The sequence below is a fragment of the Branchiostoma lanceolatum genome, chromosome 5, assembly GCF_035083965.1.
Source record: "Branchiostoma lanceolatum isolate klBraLanc5 chromosome 5, klBraLanc5.hap2, whole genome shotgun sequence".
In the NCBI taxonomy this organism is placed as follows: domain Eukaryota; kingdom Metazoa; phylum Chordata; class Leptocardii; order Amphioxiformes; family Branchiostomatidae; genus Branchiostoma; species Branchiostoma lanceolatum.
The window spans coordinates 1,932,356-1,951,811 of NC_089726.1; the positions used below are offsets into that span (position 1 = coordinate 1,932,356).

The 19,456-nt window shown below is 40.6% G+C and overlaps 3 protein-coding genes across 4 annotated transcripts in view; 1 reads left to right on the forward strand and 2 right to left on the reverse strand.

Annotated features, from left to right (window-relative positions):
* The window catches only part of LOC136434630 (A disintegrin and metalloproteinase with thrombospondin motifs 9-like), a 99,991-nt gene extending 92,945 nt beyond the window's left edge, over positions 1-7,046 (forward strand). Inside the window, exons 32-35 of the mRNA XM_066427543.1 lie at positions 2,742-2,846; positions 3,466-3,501; positions 3,993-4,090; positions 4,488-7,046. Of these exons, the coding sequence (XP_066283640.1) occupies positions 2,742-2,846; positions 3,466-3,501; positions 3,993-4,085 (234 nt within the window). The 3' untranslated portion in view covers positions 4,086-4,090; positions 4,488-7,046. The remainder of the gene's footprint in view (positions 1-2,741; positions 2,847-3,465; positions 3,502-3,992; positions 4,091-4,487) is intronic.
* Positions 7,047-7,131: 85 nt separating this feature from the next.
* On the reverse strand, positions 7,132-15,520 carry LOC136434352 (26S proteasome non-ATPase regulatory subunit 10-like). 2 transcript variants are annotated; one of them, XM_066427137.1, is made up of 9 exons: positions 15,305-15,520; positions 13,221-13,345; positions 13,011-13,109; positions 12,185-12,283; positions 11,643-11,741; positions 10,644-10,742; positions 8,744-8,836; positions 8,315-8,371; positions 7,132-8,116 (listed from the first exon to the last, which is right to left on the reverse strand). In XM_066427137.1, exons 1-9 carry the CDS (start codon positions 15,312-15,314, stop codon positions 8,078-8,080), a joined length of 720 nt encoding a protein of 239 aa, XP_066283234.1. In that variant the 5' UTR covers positions 15,315-15,520; the 3' UTR covers positions 7,132-8,077. The 2 variants fall into 2 exon arrangements, with proteins under 2 accessions (XP_066283234.1, XP_066283233.1); XM_066427136.1 differs by lacking the exon at positions 15,305-15,520 and adding an exon at positions 14,861-15,013.
* Positions 15,521-16,064: 544 nt separating this feature from the next.
* LOC136434631 (proton myo-inositol cotransporter-like) overlaps positions 16,065-19,456 on the reverse strand; it is a 35,174-nt gene continuing 31,782 nt past the window's right edge. The window contains exon 16 of the mRNA XM_066427545.1: positions 16,065-18,413. Coding sequence (XP_066283642.1) covers positions 18,196-18,413 — 218 coding nt within the window. The 3' untranslated portion in view covers positions 16,065-18,195. The remainder of the gene's footprint in view (positions 18,414-19,456) is intronic.

The window sequence follows — 19,456 nt, forward strand, 5'->3', positions numbered from 1 at the left end:
GTAACATGAAGGGAAAATGACAGTCATTTTTAGTCTGTCAACTTCCGCCGACAGCCACGTGCTCACATGGCTCCTCTCCACTCTGTTTTGATACCAGGGGACATACTCTGGCCCGCCCTCTGGCAACATCTGTTTTTTCGCCTACAGCCAGGCCTCCAGTTACGTGGTTCCTTTGTTTAGCCAAACTGCTAGTAACGCTGTTCGCTACACCAACCACGAGAACCGTTTCCTTCTCCGTCATTGATACTGTTTATCTGCTTGCATACCCTTAGAAATTCACAAAAGTAAACCGAAATATTTAGATCAGTAGTTTATTTCTACTTTACTTATAGATTTCTGGTCAATACGCTATATGCTATACCATACACTGGGTGTAGTTTGGATACATTCCGCTAGAGGGCGCATCTGCATACGTATCTGAAAATTTGTGGGGGTATGAATGGGGGGATCTGAGTAGCCTGACGTGGTAGACAGGCCAGCTAGCCAGGCCAGGTAGACAGCCCAGCCTTTTCCGCAAACCCTGCAGCAGAGGTGTGAGGTGCCCATGCCCGACTAATTTTCAAAGCTGGCTTCTGTGTATGTGTGTCATTTATGATTTTCCAAATAGTCTTTAATTTTATACAGACATGCATACTCTATAGTTCACAACCAGTATATGATCACGTGCGCGCCCACGTTTGGGTAGTCCCTCTGGTCTGCTAGTGCTATCTTCCTCAGGGCATCACTGACTGGTTCCACTCCCCACTTCAACCCATTGAATTACCCACTTGATGAAACCATTCACAGTTTTAAACAGAGGTATATTGGGAACACAGTGAAACCTACCTTTATCCAGACCAGACAGATAGAAGGGAAGACACTGTTGATCCCTGAGTGGAAGATTAATAGCCTTGGAACTCAACACCTCTGGAGGGTCCTGGGGTGAACACTGCTCCACAGTAGGATGGAGAATTAATTAGGTCAGCATCTTATGTACATGTACTAGCCTGGAACCCAGACTGTTTCCAGGGCCTCAGCAGGCCAGCTCCTCATTATGTAAGCCTTCTCAGCAGTAGCCTAGAACCCCAACTGTTTCCACGGTCTACACAGGCCAGCTCCTCATTAGGTCAGCCTTCTCAGCAGTAGCCTGGAACCCAGACTGTTTCCAGGGCCTCAGCAGGCCAGCTCCTCATTATGTAAGCCTCTTCTGCTGTAGCCTAGAACCCAGACTGTTTCCAGGGCCTGCATGGGCCAGCTTCTCAGCTCCAGGGCCAATGTGCCACAGAGGTAATTTTGACTTTTGACATGGGGAAGACCCTGACCCTCAGGGGGTCTCCAGAGGCGAAATGTCATTGGGAGCATGTTATAGGGGTTCCTTGTTGGCTGAAGGGAAGCCATGTACAGACTGGGTGGATAAGATTATATCATACAGATAGATAAACCAAGAAGGTTTAGATTTCACCATCATTTGTCTGTTAGTCATTAGCTACGAATGAACTCTCATGATTTTGTGATAGACAGAACTTGGTCAGGGAAAGAAGATATTGACTTCTGGGGCCCTGGCCTGGGAAAGAAGATAATTTGTCAGCTTCTTCTGGACAAAATTCTTCACCGTGGTGGTGATTCCTCAGAACACACACAACCACACAAGTGTTGTTCAGTGGAAGGTTTGCAGTACTGGGTAGTGTCCAAGGCTGGTAGGAAATCACAGCGAACAGCCAGACAGATCCAGGCGTTCTATTTCTGTATCCGACCCTCCATGTTTACATGGTACCTGCTAACACTAGTGTTAGTTACAGTTCCTCAAGACTTCTGCCAAGTGTTACCTTCTGTTTATACTTCTCGTGACCTTTCCGGTGCTCAAGGTCATGGTGAGAATTAGACAAGTTGTACTTCTGGCAGTTAGATGATCATGTCTTGGAAGTGTTTGCTACTTTATCTGCCAGTTTTGTACATCTATTTTTACCTACTGTCATATGACCTCTGCTCAAGGTCGTTACACAAAATGGAGAAGTTGCACTTCTGGCAGGTACATCATGTAGTTCTGACCGTCTCTGCCAGTTTTCGGATATGTTTTCATGAACTTTGTTCTGACCTCTGTTCAAGGTCATTGCACAAAATGGAGACTTCTGGCAGGTCCTCAAACACTGATGTTGCAAATGTGGTGTTAAAAGAATGAACGCCAGTCACATCAGATTGGGACCGATAACGTGTTCCCTGTTTTCTCCTTCTCTCCTCCTGCAATGTTGCCAACTTGGCTGTGCATATTCTTGTTTGTGATTCACTTTATTTACATGTATTATGTAAGCTAGGTGATGTCCTTGTAGATTGAATAACCCTAACTTAGATGGACCAAGTTTTACCTGCATACAATCAAGTCCCAAGGATAGCCAACAGCTCAAAGTAATAAATGAATCTGTCATCTGTTATCATTCTGTGGCCTCCCAAGTGGTTGTTGATCACCATGGAAACCACAGTTCTTTCAATCTGTTTTCAACTTTTGCTCTTCTGGATATAAGCCTGCAGGTAAGCATGCAGGAAATGAACCAACTATCGCTGTTCTGGGTTGGAGACATTTCTGGTGTGGTCCAACGGCTATTAGAGATGGAAATGGGCACTGTCCCGTATGCACCGCTTTTAACTTCAGAAATGTTTTATTGTGGCTGGGGCCCTACAGCATCCCCATTTGCAAATCCCTTGGCATGTCATCTGTGTTGATGAAAATACATCTAACCATGTTGTATGTTTTTTGTATGTTGCAGGGAGCGTTCAACATCGACCTGTCTGGAACAGGACTTGGTGTCTCCCCCGACACACAGTGGCACACACAGGGCAGGTTCATCACAGCTGACATCAACAGGTCACAGGTCAGTCACACTCTAACCTTTGAACTACTTTGATATACCATTAGATAGTGCAACTTCGTTAACTTGTCACAGGTCAGTCACACTATAACCTTTGAACTCTAACCTTTGATATACCATCAGATGAAAGGTTCATCAACAGGTCACAGGTTAGTCACACTCTAACCTTCGGCCTCTAACCTCTGATATGCCCTTAGATAGCACAGCTTCATTAACATGTCACAGGTCAGTCCCACTGTAACCTTTGAACTCAGATGATAGAGGTCATTTGCAGTGTAACCTTTGATCTCTAACTTTCGATAACATATCAGACGGCACAATAGGTCACAGGTCAGTCGCACTGTAAATTTTGAACTCTTAACACTTGATGATATAGTCAGATGATACAAGTTCATCAGCAGGTCATTTAATACACAGTGTTTCACACAGGACAGTTATAGTGTTATCTTCAAACTTAGCCATCAGATGACACACAGTAGCATCATCCTTATACTGAGTACTGTTCATGACATCGTGAGATCATTAAGTCACTCTACACAACTGGATGAAAGGACATACATGTAGTTTAGATAGAGATGAACTTGAACTTCATCCATAACTGCACATGTCTTATTGCATGCAGGGCATATTCATCACAGCCGACATCCACAGGTCACAGGTCAGGCACAGCGACATGTAACATTCACAGCTTCATGTAGAGTAGAGCAGGAGAAGGTGCCTTTGCTAAACTGCTGGCATAGAATTGCAGCTGTTTTATGCTCAAAAGCCATCAGAAGCTTTGCAAGTGGTGTGCTGTGCTGTGCAGTGTTTTGATAATAGGCAGATGATTCTGTGCGCTCCATGATCTGTCTGTTCTCAGACATTTTAAAGTAAGGCTTCAGCAAGAAATGATGTGAGGAAAACTTGAATCTGACTATGTTTGCTCCCTAAAACTGAATCTGATTATGTTGTCTCCCTAAAACTGAATCTGACTATGTTCGTTGTCTAAAACTGCTAGTACCAAAGTTCGAACTCATTCCTTACAGTTATTTTTCTAGTTGATTTTTGAAAGAAACAACAAATTATATTGCTGCGGCCTTTAATAGATCTGGAAACCTGCCCCAGACACTTTGGACACAGACTAACCTTGTACATTGCTCCCCCTTGCAGGATGGGTCGGTAGTGCAGGGCAAGTGTGGTGGCTACTGCGGCACCTGCTTCCCCAACCCCGTCTCCGGCCTCAGAGTACGCTTCCTCAGATGACACAGGTGAGAATGACCTTCAAGAAGAACACGACCTTGGCCTTTGTTCTATCAGTAACTACTGAAAGTTTTGGAAGGACAAATTTGGCATGTCTGAGTTTGAAAGTCAGTAACGTTACATCTTCAGCTTAAGTATGCTTCCTCGGGTGACAGATGACAAAGGTGAGAATGACCCTCAAGTAGAACACGACCTTGCCCCTTGTTGTGAAGGACAAATTTCGTATGTCTGGTTTTTAACATCAAATAAAAATCAAGACCGTATTTCAGCAATGAAAATATGTTATATGGGAAGCATGGGACCTGCAGTTTGTTAATGGCTCAACCGGTGGCACTATTGTACTATATGCTGAAGAGACTGCAAGAAGGCCATGACTGACTTCAGTTATCCTTCCATCCCTCCCAGGCAAAAGAACCAGCCTTGAAGCAGTGGCGGCCGGGAACACGTGAACCGCTCCGTGGAGTAACGGTAGCCAGCCACGCAGGGTTCCAGATCAGCACCTTAACGGTGCACACTACCGCAGAAATATGGAGTATTGATGTCTAGGTCCAAAAACATGATACCAGTGAAAAACACTAAATATATCAGCAGGAGACCCAATGTCACACTGAATCAATAGGTAGCCAGACTTATCCTGGATGGCGTGTTACTTTGACGACGTGACTTGTTGCCCTGGTAACCTGTTGCCAGGACGACACCTATTGCCTGGGAAATTCGTTACCTTGACGACTTGGAGCAGGAGTTTTTGTACTTGTAGATCTCTGATAACAATATAATTTATCAAAATCCACAGCTGTACAGTTTTTTGCCTGCTGCGGCATTAGTAAAATATTTAAAGCAGCAGGCGGTAAAAAATGGTGCTAAATCGTCTGTCTTCTCGTCTCAGTCCCAGTTTGTGTGTCACATGCCACTTTCCAGGTTTCTGTCCTGCTGCGTTATGTTGCCATGGTTTCAGAGAAACCTAACCTGTCATGTAACATCAGTGGTGGGGATGTGGAAGGGTTCGATGGACCGCCTATGAGGGTGTGTAGAGGTTTGAAGGATCTCAAAATTCCAGGTTGTGTGTCAGTGTATCATCTGGCTTGAAAATGGAAAAAATGATCACGTGGATTCAGCTTAGGATGTGGAAATACAAATCCACGCCAGAACTGAGACAAAGTTAAAAGTTCAGATTCTTCTTCTGATCCCTGTCACATCATCCCATATCTCACCTTAGTCTGATTCAGTCTAATCATGCCAAAGGGTCAAATGTGACAATCATTATCCTTGTTGTGTTGTAAGAGTGGTGACTTTAGTGACATTAACTCTACTACAAAAAGACAACAATGGCACTATGTGTGCATGGAACCTTAATATTCTGTATGCACTGCTCCTTAGCAACCTGCAGAGCAAACTCCCCAGCAGCATAACAGTTCTACATGTACCAGAACAAACTCTATAGCAACTGTGACATCTCTTCTACACGTACCATACCAGAACAAACTCAATAGCAACTTGTCTTTTCTGCTTGATGAAGCAGAACAAAGAACAGAACAGACTCCATAACAACATGTAGGTTTATAGAACATACTCCATAGCACCCTCCATGTAACGTTCTACATGTAGAAAATGTAGCTGACCTGCCATATTGGTCCACTAGTATACTGTACAGGGGGCGGCGAGTTACAGTGTTGAAGCCACACAAGGTTTTCGACAGTTTGAAAGTCCTGCCCCGTTGTAAATACCATTCCATGCCAGAGGCTACTTTATTTTCCTATATATGTATATTGAAACAGCATTATTTATACATGGGGAACATGTATATTACATGATGTGTCATGACCATAGCGTGTCAGGGATGTATATAGGGCTGTGGGTGGAGGGGAGGGGGGCGGAGTCTTCTATGATGTGCTCTGTAATTTGTGTATGTAGCTGATGGAGTAAATGATGATGATGATGACTTTTGGCATATAGAGCTCTCTGATTCATAGTGTAGTCGTAGAAGTAGTAAAAAAAAAGAAAACTTTAAAAGGCAATCGGGCAGTATGAATATAATCAGTACACCAAGATGTACAAGAAATTTGCAGAGATGTTTTTTCTTGCCCCATGTCATTGAAGAATGCAGTTAACCCATTTTTCTTAATTGTACATACTTTTGCTTATGATTTATTATCATATGACACTTTTGTAACAAGTAGACCAGTTGTCATTTTTAAGTAATGACTTGGGAACTATGTTGTCCTTAAGTTTAAGTTTGAAATGTTGTAGACATTTTCGTCTCTACTATCGTAATAGTTATCGTTACTAAGGTATTGTTAAAGGGCACAAGAAGTTATGTTTTAAAGTCACTGTTTTAAATCTGGCTGCCGATTTTGTAAATTGTTTAGTTGCCATGGAAATACGTACTTTGCGACTTTTGTAAGTTTAATGTTTTCTGAAGATACCGCATCTCTGACATTTCTGTAATATTGTTTTAACTTAAGCAGTAAAATATATGGTCAGTATTAACAACTCACCGAGCCACGTTGTATATCATGTAGTTCATAAATGTTTACTTCAGTTAAATGCATGCTCTTGGTATTTACATGTATGTAACATTATCCAGGGCAGCTTTTAGTAACAAAGTATGTAACAACTTAGTTAACGAAAATGTAGCAACATGCCAAGTGGAACGTTCGAATTCCTCAGGAACAATAACAACATGGTGCTTTCTATGAATAACTACAAATGTATCTGGTCTTGGAACTTGCAACTGTTAATTTATATATCTGCAATATCTTAGGTGCTGTTATGATTATAATTATGATGATTATGATTATTGATAACTTCCATGTTGAGATCTGCCGAAGCTAAGGGTGGATGCAATGTTTAATAGCAGTCCGGCCGTTTTTAGTATATTTGAATTGTGGTAAGTTCCTGAAGATCGATTGTAATATTTATATGAGATTCAGTTTTTGTAACATTTCGAATAAAGTAAGAAAGTGAGCCATGCTGTCACGAGTCATCCTCTTCTGTCTTTTTACTTGGGCGAAAAAAATGACAGGAAACCAAAGTGCGGCGAACGCATTTTCTCTTTTATTGCCTTTCTGATCACCTGTTCGGCCACTGCCAGAATCAGGATAAAACATCAGTTATCAATTGTTTTACATGTAACGTCAAGAACCATGAATTCGAAACCCCTTAAATCTGACACCCGCAGTACCCTCCCGTGAGTTCAAATCTAGAAGGGAATATAAAAACGGATCATTCCAGAGCGAGTAAAGTACAGACGTTAAGATACATTGCAATTTAGTAAAGATTAAGGACAAGGTCATAAACTCACTGATCACGTCAAATCTCTGCATTGTAGATATAGGACATAGTACATCACACAAGAGACTCTCTAACCAAAGACCACCATGTATAGTCCCACCCCTTACTACTTAGTTGAGTAGGTTATTTTCCTACTCGTAATGTCTCACATTCTAGTTTCTACAGTTGATATGCTTTAAAAATATTACTACTAGTATATTATGCATCAAACACCATTTGACAATCTGTCATCTCTAGAATTTCCCTCAATGGATAATACAACAAATGTAACTAGTGTATAAACTGACATGTAGTAATCAATGTCTGCATTGTAAATGTGAATTAATGAATACAGGACATCACATTAAAAAACTGCCAAAGCGTTAAAGATTCCACCAAATCCTATAACATACATATGTAGTCCCTTATAATATTTCCCAGAATTAAATTGCCATAAGTTGGTTCTTATTGAATTGGTATACAATAAAGTTGCCATTGTTATTACATTTAATTAACTATTTTGAATCTTACCATAAAAGCCAACTATACAATTTGACTTTGCCGCTTTAGTACATTATTGATAGGCTACTTTTCTAGTCAGAAGAGGAACAAACGCCCAGCGGGAGAGGATAGACATCGACAGAGGCCTGAACTGAAAAGCAGCTACAGGACATGTTGGTGTGGAAGAAAACACCAAAGTATTACGTCAGTCAGTCCAGCAATTCCTAGTTGTGCAATTCTTGTTCCTCCTGTCTCTCCGCATCCTTAAAGAAAAATTGTTGAGAACTTTCAGCATTGTTCGACTTTGGGGCGAATTATATAAACGAGTTATCCAGAGATTCTATTGCGATGAAGCCAACGACATTTTTTTGCTATAGCTGATCACAACAATTCAGTTTTAACACAAGGATAATTTTTAGATATTAGAAAGAAAAACAAACAATTGCGGTTTGTGGACTGACCTTCAAGAAATGCCAAGTCTCCTCATCACTTGCAAGATCTAAAGGAGTCCTCCCATCCTGTAGAGGGATACATGAAAGAGATTTGTTATCAGCAGCTGCTACGTTCCTGATCACCTGTAGCTGGATACCAGCAATTAACCAACACAAAAATAGAAGTCACAATAGATTTTTTTGCTTTCATGAGACTAAAATGTGAGAAAATACGTTCATAATCCAGGAAAGAGTGAAGACTTGAGTAACTAACAGTAATCAGACATGCAAACAGTTTCGTTTGTTCTGATTTGCTATGCAGGTCGGTAGGGGTAATAAGTGAAAATGGATTCGTACTAGATAAAGTTAATACAGCAGAGTTGTATGTTGTTCAATATAACACTAATAAAATTTGTCTTTTTACATCCACGCGGTCAATGGGAAACAAGCATGTATGACCTGATCTCTGGTCGTCACTTTCGCACCGGCACGAATCAGAAGCTCACATATCTCGGTGCGGCCGTATTCAGCAGCCCGATGCAAGGGTGTGTCCTGTTCATCAGGGGCATAAAAATACCATTGATATATCAACGGTTTGAGCAACAAAACAACAACGGCAAAACAAAACGGGACAAAACTAGGGGTCACAATAGGAACAATTTTTGCATTTCAAAGGCCATCTTTTTCTTGCATTATCAATCTTGATATATTTCTAAGTATATGATCATAGTTCAGGAGGGGTTATAGACTTGATAAACCAACCAACAGTAATTAGAAGGGTTCTTGTGCACAAGGGAGATCTTTTTGCAGGCATCCCGACCTATGCTATGGGAATTAGTGAAACTGGATATGTGCAGTTACTAAAGGAAGCGTACAAGTTAACGTTAACGGTCTCACTAAATACCGAAAACAACCGAAAACAACAGAAAACAACTCGAAAACAACCGAAAACAACTCGAAAACAACCGAAAACAACTCGAAAAAAACCGAAAAAAACGAAAACAACTCGGAAACACCGAAAACAACTCGAAAACGAGCATCACGAAAACAACTCGAAAACAGCACATTTTAGCAGACGCACTTATTTTGAGCTTGAGTTTGCAGTGTTCTTAATGCTGTTCGCGATGTTAAAAGATACCCGAGGTGCTAGATTATATATATATATATATATATATATATATACATAGATAGAGTTTTCATCTCAAGTTTAGGATTAATGTCATGGAGCTTAAAAAGGATATAACCTTCTTGGCAAATGTAATAAGAAATATCAACACCCATATCCACTTGTGGTAGCTGCCATATTTTCCAGAATGTCAAGTTAATATGGCGGCACCCATATCATGAAACATCTGTAATCATTCATAGGGGGTGCATTGGCTCTCTACTGACAATTTACATAATGCCCCCTCGCAAAACCCTACCCTACAAACTAAAGGGACCGACCATGTGTACCCAAGATTGGTACATGAAATAAATTAGATATCACCAGAAGCGGAGATTATCAGTCCGACCCTGGCCCTGGGGCAAATAACTTTTTTTTAAGGAAAGTGGCACTTATTAATGAGGCAAATCATTTCCTTACTTGCATAATTGGTATGCACCAATATTCCACCTGCTATAGATTACATGTACGTCACTTTGTGTTAAACTGCATGCTGAATATCAAAGAAATCTGTTGATCAGTGATCCTCCTTTACAGTGTTTAACAAAAATGCTCATGTATAGTTCCAAAGTGAGCTTGTAAGGGACACACCTAGATTATATTAACTAGGTATTAACTACATCACATCTGCCAGCATTTTGAAGGGATTTCAAATGGTATCTTTTAACATCGCGAACAGCATTAAGAACACAGCAAACTCAAGCTCAAAATAAGTGCGTCTGCTAAAATGTGTTGTTTTCGAGTTGTTTTCGGTTATTTTCGTGATGTTTTCGAGTTGTTTTCGGTTGTTTTCAGTTGTTTTCAAGTTGTTTTCAAGTTGTTTTCGGTTGTTTTCGGTATTAAGTGATGTTGTCGTTTTCGGTTGTTTTCGGTTGTTTTCGGTATTTAGTGATTTTGTTGTTTTCGGTTGTTTTCGGTTGTTTTCGGTATTTAGTGATTTTGTTGTTCTCGGTTGTTTTCGGTTGTTTTCGGTTGTTTTCGGTATTTAGTGATTTTGTTGTTTTCGGTTGTTTTCGGTTGTTTTCGGTTGTTTTCGGTTGTTTTCGGTTGTTTTCGGTTGTTTTCGGTTGTTTTCGGTATTTAGTGAGACCCAACGTTAACACGGCATAGGTGTGGATAGTCCAACATATCATTAATTTTCGTTTAGTTAAGTCAATCATTTTTTTTCATCCGTTTGTGTCAAACTTGAATAACCTCATCTTCTGCCGTCACTTCCGCACCGGAGCGAATGAGAAGCTCACAAGTCTCTGTGTGGCCCCAGCCAGCAACCCGATGCAAGGGTGTGTCGTGTTCCTGTACAGGGAGGACGGGAAGAATCAGTAGTGGTGCGTTCATGATCATCATCTACTACTACGTACTACTTCTACAGTAACTATACTACTACTACTACTACTACTACTACTAATACTTCTACTGTCAGTTACTCTATACAGACTAGGATACACACTGCACAGGCAAAAATAATATCAAAAAAATTCAGAAAAAAACGGCGCAAATGGTGAAAACATACAACTCAAAAGCTGAAGAAACAGTTCATCAGGGGTAACTAAAACAGAACGAAGGCATGTCGTGGAACAATCTGGATGATAGCAACAAAGAAAAACAAGACAAACAAGAATTCGAAGGAGTGTTATGTAAAGTTCAACCATAGTTTAACCATCAGAGCTGTGTCAGTCTTACAATCAATTGTGATCTTTGGGTAAGCTGCCTGTTCCTAAAATAGCCCCCAAAACGAGTTTCCATTTCTTTCTATGTAGAATTTTGGCGGTTGATTGCACCATGGATGCTGGACGGGTAAGAACATTGGTCAACAGAGGATCTTAAGCGACTATGTTGAATTAGACGTTTCTGTTTTACGTGGCTTATAACTGCAGTCAGTCCTGGTCGGCCAATGTCACCGGGTTGGCCGGCCAGGTTTGACTGTAGCTCATTAATTATGCAAGCAAGGTTTTGATAAACATCACACCTGTACACTGATTACTTACTGTCACTTGCAGCGTAGTTATGTATTGTCCAACATAACATTGATAAAGTCCATCTTATTTGCATCCACGCGGTCTTAAAGGCAACATAAGCAATATTAGGGCATTGAAAGTCATATTTTCCAAATTGATTTTTTAATGTAGAATATTTCACCCCCTGAAATTGCTTAGGTTGCCTTTAAGCAGTCCTGGTCAAATACGTATGTATTACCATATTTCGGGCGTTCACTTCTGCACCTTCACGAATCAGAAGCTCACAGGTCTCGGTGTGGCCAAAGTAAGCAGCCTTATGCAAAGGTGTCCAGTGGGTCTGTACAGGAAGAAAGTTCAGGGTCAGTAGTGATGGGTGGTTCATCACGGGTCAGTAAAACAGCACCGATGTACGAACAATTTGGGTAACAAAACAAAACAAAACACGATAGTGATCAATTCTGTTTCAGAGGCCGGCGTTTCCCTACATTAAACAAGACAGGTTTTGAATGCACATCTTGATGGTTCATAGCAGAGATAAACAGAATGTGCTAACCAACAATAATAAGACCCTTCTTTCCTCAGGTGTCCCGTTCGGATCTGTAGTGGTAACTAATGAAAATGGATAGTGACTGATTTGCATATCGAAAGAAGCGTACTAGTTAATGTTAATGCAGCGTAGCTGCCTATTGCTCAACATTTGGTAAATAAAACGTCAGTAAATTCTATCATTTTTGCATCCATGTGGTCTTCAGGAGTCCATGTGAAACATGTATGCGTTACCTCATTTTTGGCGTTCACATCAGCACCTGCACCAATCAGAACCTCACAAGTCGTGGTATGGTTCTCGTAGGCGGCATGATGAAGGGGTGTGGACTGATACTGCACAGGGACAAAGGTCAGAGTCAGTAGCGGTGGATCCATCAAGAATAGATCACTAGATGAAACAGTATTGCCAGTGATTTATTAACAATTTGGGTAAGGCCACAGCAAATAAATCTTATGAATGACATACTTTGCAGACCCTAAATTTAACGGGGGGGGGCGAAAAACACACAATATGGGTTAAAAAAACAAGATGGTTCCAGTTTCAAAATAGACACCATAAACTTTGTAACAAGAATTGAAGTGACAAAACAGAGTACCACAACCAACAACTCCTTTATTCCCTGTATTAAAAAAAGTGCACGAAGTGACACCAGTGTGGTAGACTGGTATCACTAAGGGCCCATTCACAATTGAGCATATATTCAAGTCCGTGTGAGTTGCGTTAACTTGTTTGTTGGGGGTTAAGGTAAAGTTTGCGGGGAAGTTGTTCTCTACTTTGACAGTTCATATGTTAATTCTTGGAGGGTATCTTTTACGATATGCATACCAAGCGCGCACTGAACTGTGCCCATTACAAAGATGTAAAAGGCTTGCCTGGACGTTGTTGTACCTGCTTCAGGACAGAACAGTTCAGGTTTTCGTTCTAACTGATATTTGTTTTTGAAGGGAATGGTAGCTGACTACTAAATAAGGACGCATGGAGTGTTGTGACATGAATGTCGTTAGAGACATTGTCCAGATACAGGCCAGAAGAAATCGGGCCAATGTTACTGCTACTCACCGAGTCTCTCGCGTTCACGTCGGCACCATTTCTGATCAGCAGCCCTGCCACCTCAGTCCGCCCGTACCTGCCGGCCACATGCAGGGATGTCTGGTCAGACTGGAGAGAGCAACAGGTGGGACAAAAACCGGTTACAACATGGCTGCACATTCAGTCACAACTGAAGCAAAACTTCTTTCAGTTTCATCAATTAGAAATCGGTCTCCTTACAAATCTTGCCCAGTCTCTCTTGACCTTGACGTCCACCCCAGCCGTCAGCCCCCTCCTGACAGTCTGCACGTCACCTTTTTCCACAGCCGTGTAGAACGTGCTCATGTCCATCTCCTCAGGATTTGCTGGGAACAACATGAAATGGACAGTGTCAGAGGGCTTTTTTCTATTTGCAATTTTAGAAACCGTCTAGAGTAACTGATACCAAGAGACAGCGTATAACGAACTGTTAGACCTAAAACAACAAGAAATCGGAGACCTCACATCTCCATGAAATATTTAGAGCTTTTTTATTTTTTGTTTTATTTTGTCTCATTGATTATGTAAACGTAAATAAGGCTTGCTGGGGATGTAGGGGTGAGGTCTGAAGACCTAGAGCACCTAATGGCGGGCCGCGTCATCTGTAGGGAGAGAACAGCCTTAGTCCAACTTGATGAGATAAGGCTATAATTAACAAAATCTATTTTAAATGATGTCCTTCTCTACCAAGATCACATGTATATATATATGTGTGAAACTGAAAGTCATTTCCTTTGGCAGAACTCTATGTTTACACTTCATGATAAATTATGCAAATAACTCACATATTTGCATAATTAATAGAAAGTGGTGGTTTGCATTGATTATGCATATTAACCTCTTTTAGCATAATTAGCATCTGTTAATGTCCCACCTACCATAAGATACATGTATTAAAGGCCTGTTATGGAAAGCACAGGAATTATAGCATGCGCTCGTTGATTATGTAAATTAAGTCCTAATTTGCACCTCAGATTAATCCCGTAACTAAGAAAACTAGAGTTAATCAAAGTTGTGTTTAAGAGTACAACTATTTTGTTCATAACACGACGAGAGTTGGTGAAGGAAAAAATCTAGCTTTAGAATCACTTCGAGTCTATCTGAGCAAGGAAAGTTCAGGAAGTTGACGGCAAGTGAAATTCTACCTCATGTTACAAAATTCAGTCTAATATGTTGCAGCAAATAATGTAGACCTTCCCTTAATTGTCAAATATCGAGCACCAAAAGCTACCACATTTCTCATGCCTTTTTGTTGTCGCAGGATTTCCAGCAAAGCTAAGAAGGAATCGACCGTCGAGAAGAATCTGTGACATCCTCTTCCATTACATTCACTTCCTTGTATGTACATATCTACGACTGTCCCAAGAATGCCCTCAATTTGCTATAACAAATTTGCCGGTAGATGTGAGGCAAAAGTGACGACAGGCCCTTACAAAATATGTGTCCTCTACATAACCCCTCCTGTTTCTTATAAAAAGGGTACGGGACTTCACAGGTCTCAATCAAATACCACACCGGAATATCTTTCGCTTCCCAACAATCACTCACTCACTCACTCTCTCCCATAGCTTAATCAGCCGTCGGGGCAGCATAGTTCTCTGTGAAAGCTTTCCACTGCTGGCGGTCTTCCGCCAGTCTGGTCATCTGGTTGGCTGAGCGACCAGTCCACTCCTGTAGATCTGAGATCCACGACCGACGGGGACGTCCCCGCGGCCGCGCACCCTCCCAACAATACTGAGTGTTAAAATGTCTGCCTCGGTTCCCCTTTCCCTTAAAACGTTACAGAGTGACGTCGTTTTGGTCAGCCTTTTGGTGCTTTTATATTATAGACAAGACCATACCTGCAGCCATAGTGGATCAGACAGTGGACCCAGGGATTCCTCCTTGCTTGTGTTCGTCAAGTTGGCTTAAAAGAATTAGGGAGAAGCCTAGATCTCAATATGGCGGATAGACTGCCACATCACCAAGTAAACAGGTACAAACAGGTGCAACGTTACCTGTCGACCGTGACCCCTTATCACCAGACTAGTGTTTGCCGTTACCCGTGGTAGCTGCGTCAACTAGACTGGTGGCACTAAACAAACTTTGAAACTATTCCGATTATTTTGTTACTGGTCTTAAATAGCCCATTAAAACACATAGGAGAGCTGAGGAAAGAATATTTTATTGACCAATGTTGTATAATTATCCAAATCACATTGGATATCTATAACACATTAAATGTAGGGATTTGAAACCTATCAACATGTCACTTGTAAATAACCGCAGTAAGACCATACATGTACCTCCGGCCATATTGCTCTAGACGACTGCCTTGCTGAGGAGACCCTCCGGGTGTTATTCATTTCCGTTAAGGTAACCTGGCGAAGTAGACGAAGCAAGCTAACATCCCAGTACGCTCGCCTTTCCCAATGTAGCAAATCGGCGCCAACAGGAACAACTTACCGACGACACGTTTGTCCCTTTGTCACTCGATCTGTGTGTATCGTTGCTACGTCCATCAATTACATCGGAACCTGTCAAAGTTCAAGCCGTTGCAGTGATGGTGACACGGGGTCAAATCGTTGAAAGAAGATCAAATACACCTGCCACCTGACTATTTTCCAAAGTATGTTGCTGTGCAAAACTTGTTTTCATCCCATTCATGCTAATGATATCAACATCTACAAACTTTTTTTTTCATTTCAGTGACGCTGAAGAAGAGTAATGGATGTCACCCGAAACGTCGACCGGAAATAAATCTTCTTTATCCAGTTGTAGAGTTTGAATTCTCTTTATACATTGTTTTCTTGGATGTCTAACCTTCACAAACGTATCTAGAAACTTAGTTTCCAAAACGATTTTCCTCTAAAGAGTTTCACATTGCAACATATACGAGGCAGAGAAAGTAGATTGTTGTGAAGATCTAACTCTAGGAGGCAGAGTGATCGTCTCGGAAGGTCGGAGGTTCTAACCCCGGCGGGTCATACCGAAGACATGAAAAATGGCACAGACATTCTCTGCTTTTATCTTTTATTGTGAAGAATGTTAGATAGTCATCTAATCACATTGGATATCTATAACACAATAAATGTACTCCTTCATACCTGGCACAAATATATAGACACCAGCTAAACATGTGTATTTCATGTACAAATATAGAATACATCTGACTGTAGACGATGGCATCGTGTAAGTATCACAACGTTAGAGTTCAATGATTTACATGCACGATGCCAAGTACTGTATAATAGCCTGGGTAGAATCGCAACATTGCCACAGAGCCCATAACTAACGTTAGGGCCTAGGAAAAAAGCGTTTTCTGTTGTATTTCTCTGCATAAATCGAAAAGAAAATAATAAATCAAATTGATGTGGCCTTCTGGATTTTGTGAAAATGTAAATACTGTCACAGAGATCTTGTCGGCAAAGGTTGGCATGCACACTTCGAGGTTCATCTCAAGTTATGTTGTATTATATCAATATTGCACATTGGAATGTAACAGACTTGGTTCACTGTTCGCTTGATAGAATAGTCCTAACAGACTTACATACAAACATTGCGAACATGTGGCCAAGACATATAATCTATAGCAACATGGTTTTATATACTTTTAAGACTAAAATCTTAAGACAATCTTGTGTTCTTTGTTTGTAAATGTAGTTTTATACTGTCATGTAGTACATTGTACAGTTTACCTTCAAGTTCTTTAAACAAAATTTCCTCTGTCATGATTAAGCCACTTTCAAAAGCAATCTTATACCATCATCACTTGTTACACAATTTGTATCGAGTGTAAAAGTCATAGAAGAAAACAAATTAAACTTCAAATGAGCGAAAATCAAAGGTACCATTCAGAAGCCTAAGGATTGCACTGGGAGTCCCACAACTTGAAACACCTGCTATCATCCTATAAATCTCTGGGGTATTTAAGACTTTTAATTATTGGCATCAAGTACTTTTTACATGTGAAACTAACCGTTACCCTGCTGTGCTCTGTCCCATGCACATAGTCTGTATTAATTTCGCTCCGCCTACATCAGCAGGGGGAGGCTTAATATATCAGGCCACACCAATCTAGTTTCTTGGTTCTCAGTCATTGCAATGTCAAAAGTCAGTAAGATGAAAACGAAGGGTTGGGTGGACTATATCCACTCCTTGAAACTATATGTGTAGCAAGGTATGTTGCCCTCAGAACCTAATCTGCAGGTAATGGTTTTGGTCAGGGGTTGTTTCGTTGTGGCCTTTCCTATGCTTCCCTAGTAGTGGCCGCAATTTTTTCATTATCCCCTCTATGAAAATGAAAGAAAATGCACTTACCGCTAGGGACTAATATAGAATCGTTGTAAAGGTTGAAAAAACTAAAAAGCCCCCCCCCCCCCGCCTGAAACCTCTGCTTGGAGAGTTTTCAGACTCATATTGATATTCCAATTGATAAGAATATTTTTAGAATCCAAGAACTTTCACCAACAAATTAAGATGGCGTGGCCGTAAGTACATGCATTAGTGTTAGCAGCTACTGACAACATGTAGTTTGTGTACTCACTCCAAGACACAGTTGGTATCATACTTACTTCTAACATCAAAAATACAGACAGTCATGTAATCATCATTTACTTGAGTTGGGCACTATATGGACTTGGTCTCAAATGTAGAGCTTTCTCTGTATTTCTTTTGATTCAAAACAACATAACAGTTTCAGTGTTGTTCTCATAATGGATTTGTAAAAGAAACAATGTCTTAAAATGGGATATTGTTTATCCAGCGATCAGAATTGCTATATCTATACTTTTCCATTTTTGTTTTTACTTAGATATTTTCATAATTTCAGCTTGATATTTTCATGCCACCAGCCCTAGATACAGGGCATAATAGATAGAGATTTACAAAGGCACAAACAACACATTTAACAAACATTTAGTCAATCATACATGAACATAGAGTCAATTTTCACGCTAAAAATCAAATATTCTATCTACGGTATCGTAATCTAATTGTCATGGGAGCTCGTTCTTAGAATAAAGGGAAAAAGAAACAAAAATTGAATTAGACCATATCTATACAATAAGGACATAACCAACATATCTATACCGCCACCTAATGTCATGGGTTCTTAGAATAAAGGAATAAAATTGAATATTTGTATGAAATGAGATTATATATCTACAAAATAATGGCATAACCAACATATCTACTGTCATTCAATGTCGGAGGCATCCGAGGTGCCCTGATTGTGACCCCTGACCCGGATGTACTGCACTTCCCTGTCCTGCTGCAAGGGGGCGGTGATTTGACCCCAGGGTCGGCTGAAGAGCAGTTCCATCTCCTCCAGGCGGTACCCGCGCGTCTCAGGGACGAGGAAGAAGATGAAGAGGAGACCAAGGAACGAAAAGGAGCTGTACATCCAGATGGCACCTGCAAGGAGGAGGAAAAAAGACTTTCAGCTTCTTGTAGCCAAATACTGTATCGTTTCCTTTGTATGTCAAACTGTCCAAGAAGACCACTCAGGATTAACTTAAATAAAATGTGGCCTATGTGGACAGTCCCCTTCATATTTCAAAAGTCAAAAAGTTGCACAAATGATTTCATGTCTTTATCAAGTCAAGTCAAGTCAAGTCAGGTCAGGTCAGGTCAGGTCAGGTCAGGTCAGGTCAAGTCAAAGCCTTTATTTGATCCATGGTTAGTCCAGATAATGAAAGTTGTAGGAGGGCCTACAGTTATGCTACATTGTATAAATGCCTACAAGTTATGCTACATTGTATAAAATGGCCAAGACTGTATCAAAGCTTTACCATTAAGAAGTCTACAGGTAAAGACTGCATGCAGTCCATACACAATACTCAAGCTGATAATGATGGAAACTAACACTAAGACAGAGAATCAAGATGATAGTTACACCAAGGTATAGACAAGATGAGAGTATGGAACAGAATACTATTAATAGACAAACTTTGAATACTGTCTATGGAACTTTGTAAGTATATTGTACTGAGTATGTCTGAAATTACATTAAATCTGCAGAAGATACCATAATGAGATGCACAGCAGCATGCAACAGGTTAATAGAGTTAGGATCAAGGTACATTTGTAATGTATGAAGTAGATTAGAGTGGATTAATTTAAGTATTAAGTGGAATAGAATATTAACCATTGACCTGCTAAGGTAGCCATTTGGCACCAAACTTGTATTGGTTAAGGGGTTAGGCAGCAGGGAGAGGGTTAAGCGGACATACGAAAACATGGCACGGATGAGTATAAGAAGATTGAAATTCTACATTCATAATAAATTTTGGCAGGAGGATGCAACAGCATCTGTGCTAGAAGTTTCATAGGAGCACAACCGTCAGTCTGACTAGAAGAGTGGGGAAGAAAAAGGTTAAAGGCATGAAGTTCCAATCATTGACAATGATAAATCCCCCCTTGTTGTGTAATAGGAAGAAAACTCTATCTAGTGTGAA

Bases quoted from the DNA above. Each gene is read 5' to 3' on its own strand.
- LOC136434352 (XM_066427137.1), bottom strand. The intron at 11,742-12,184 runs GTAACGCATACA...CTTCCTGTACAG, and splicing joins ATGTGAACGCCAAAAATGAG to ACCCACTGGACACCTTTGCA. The intron at 8,837-10,643 runs GTTATTCAAGTT...CCTGATGAACAG, and splicing joins AAGTGACGGCAGAAGATGAG to GACACACCCTTGCATCGGGC.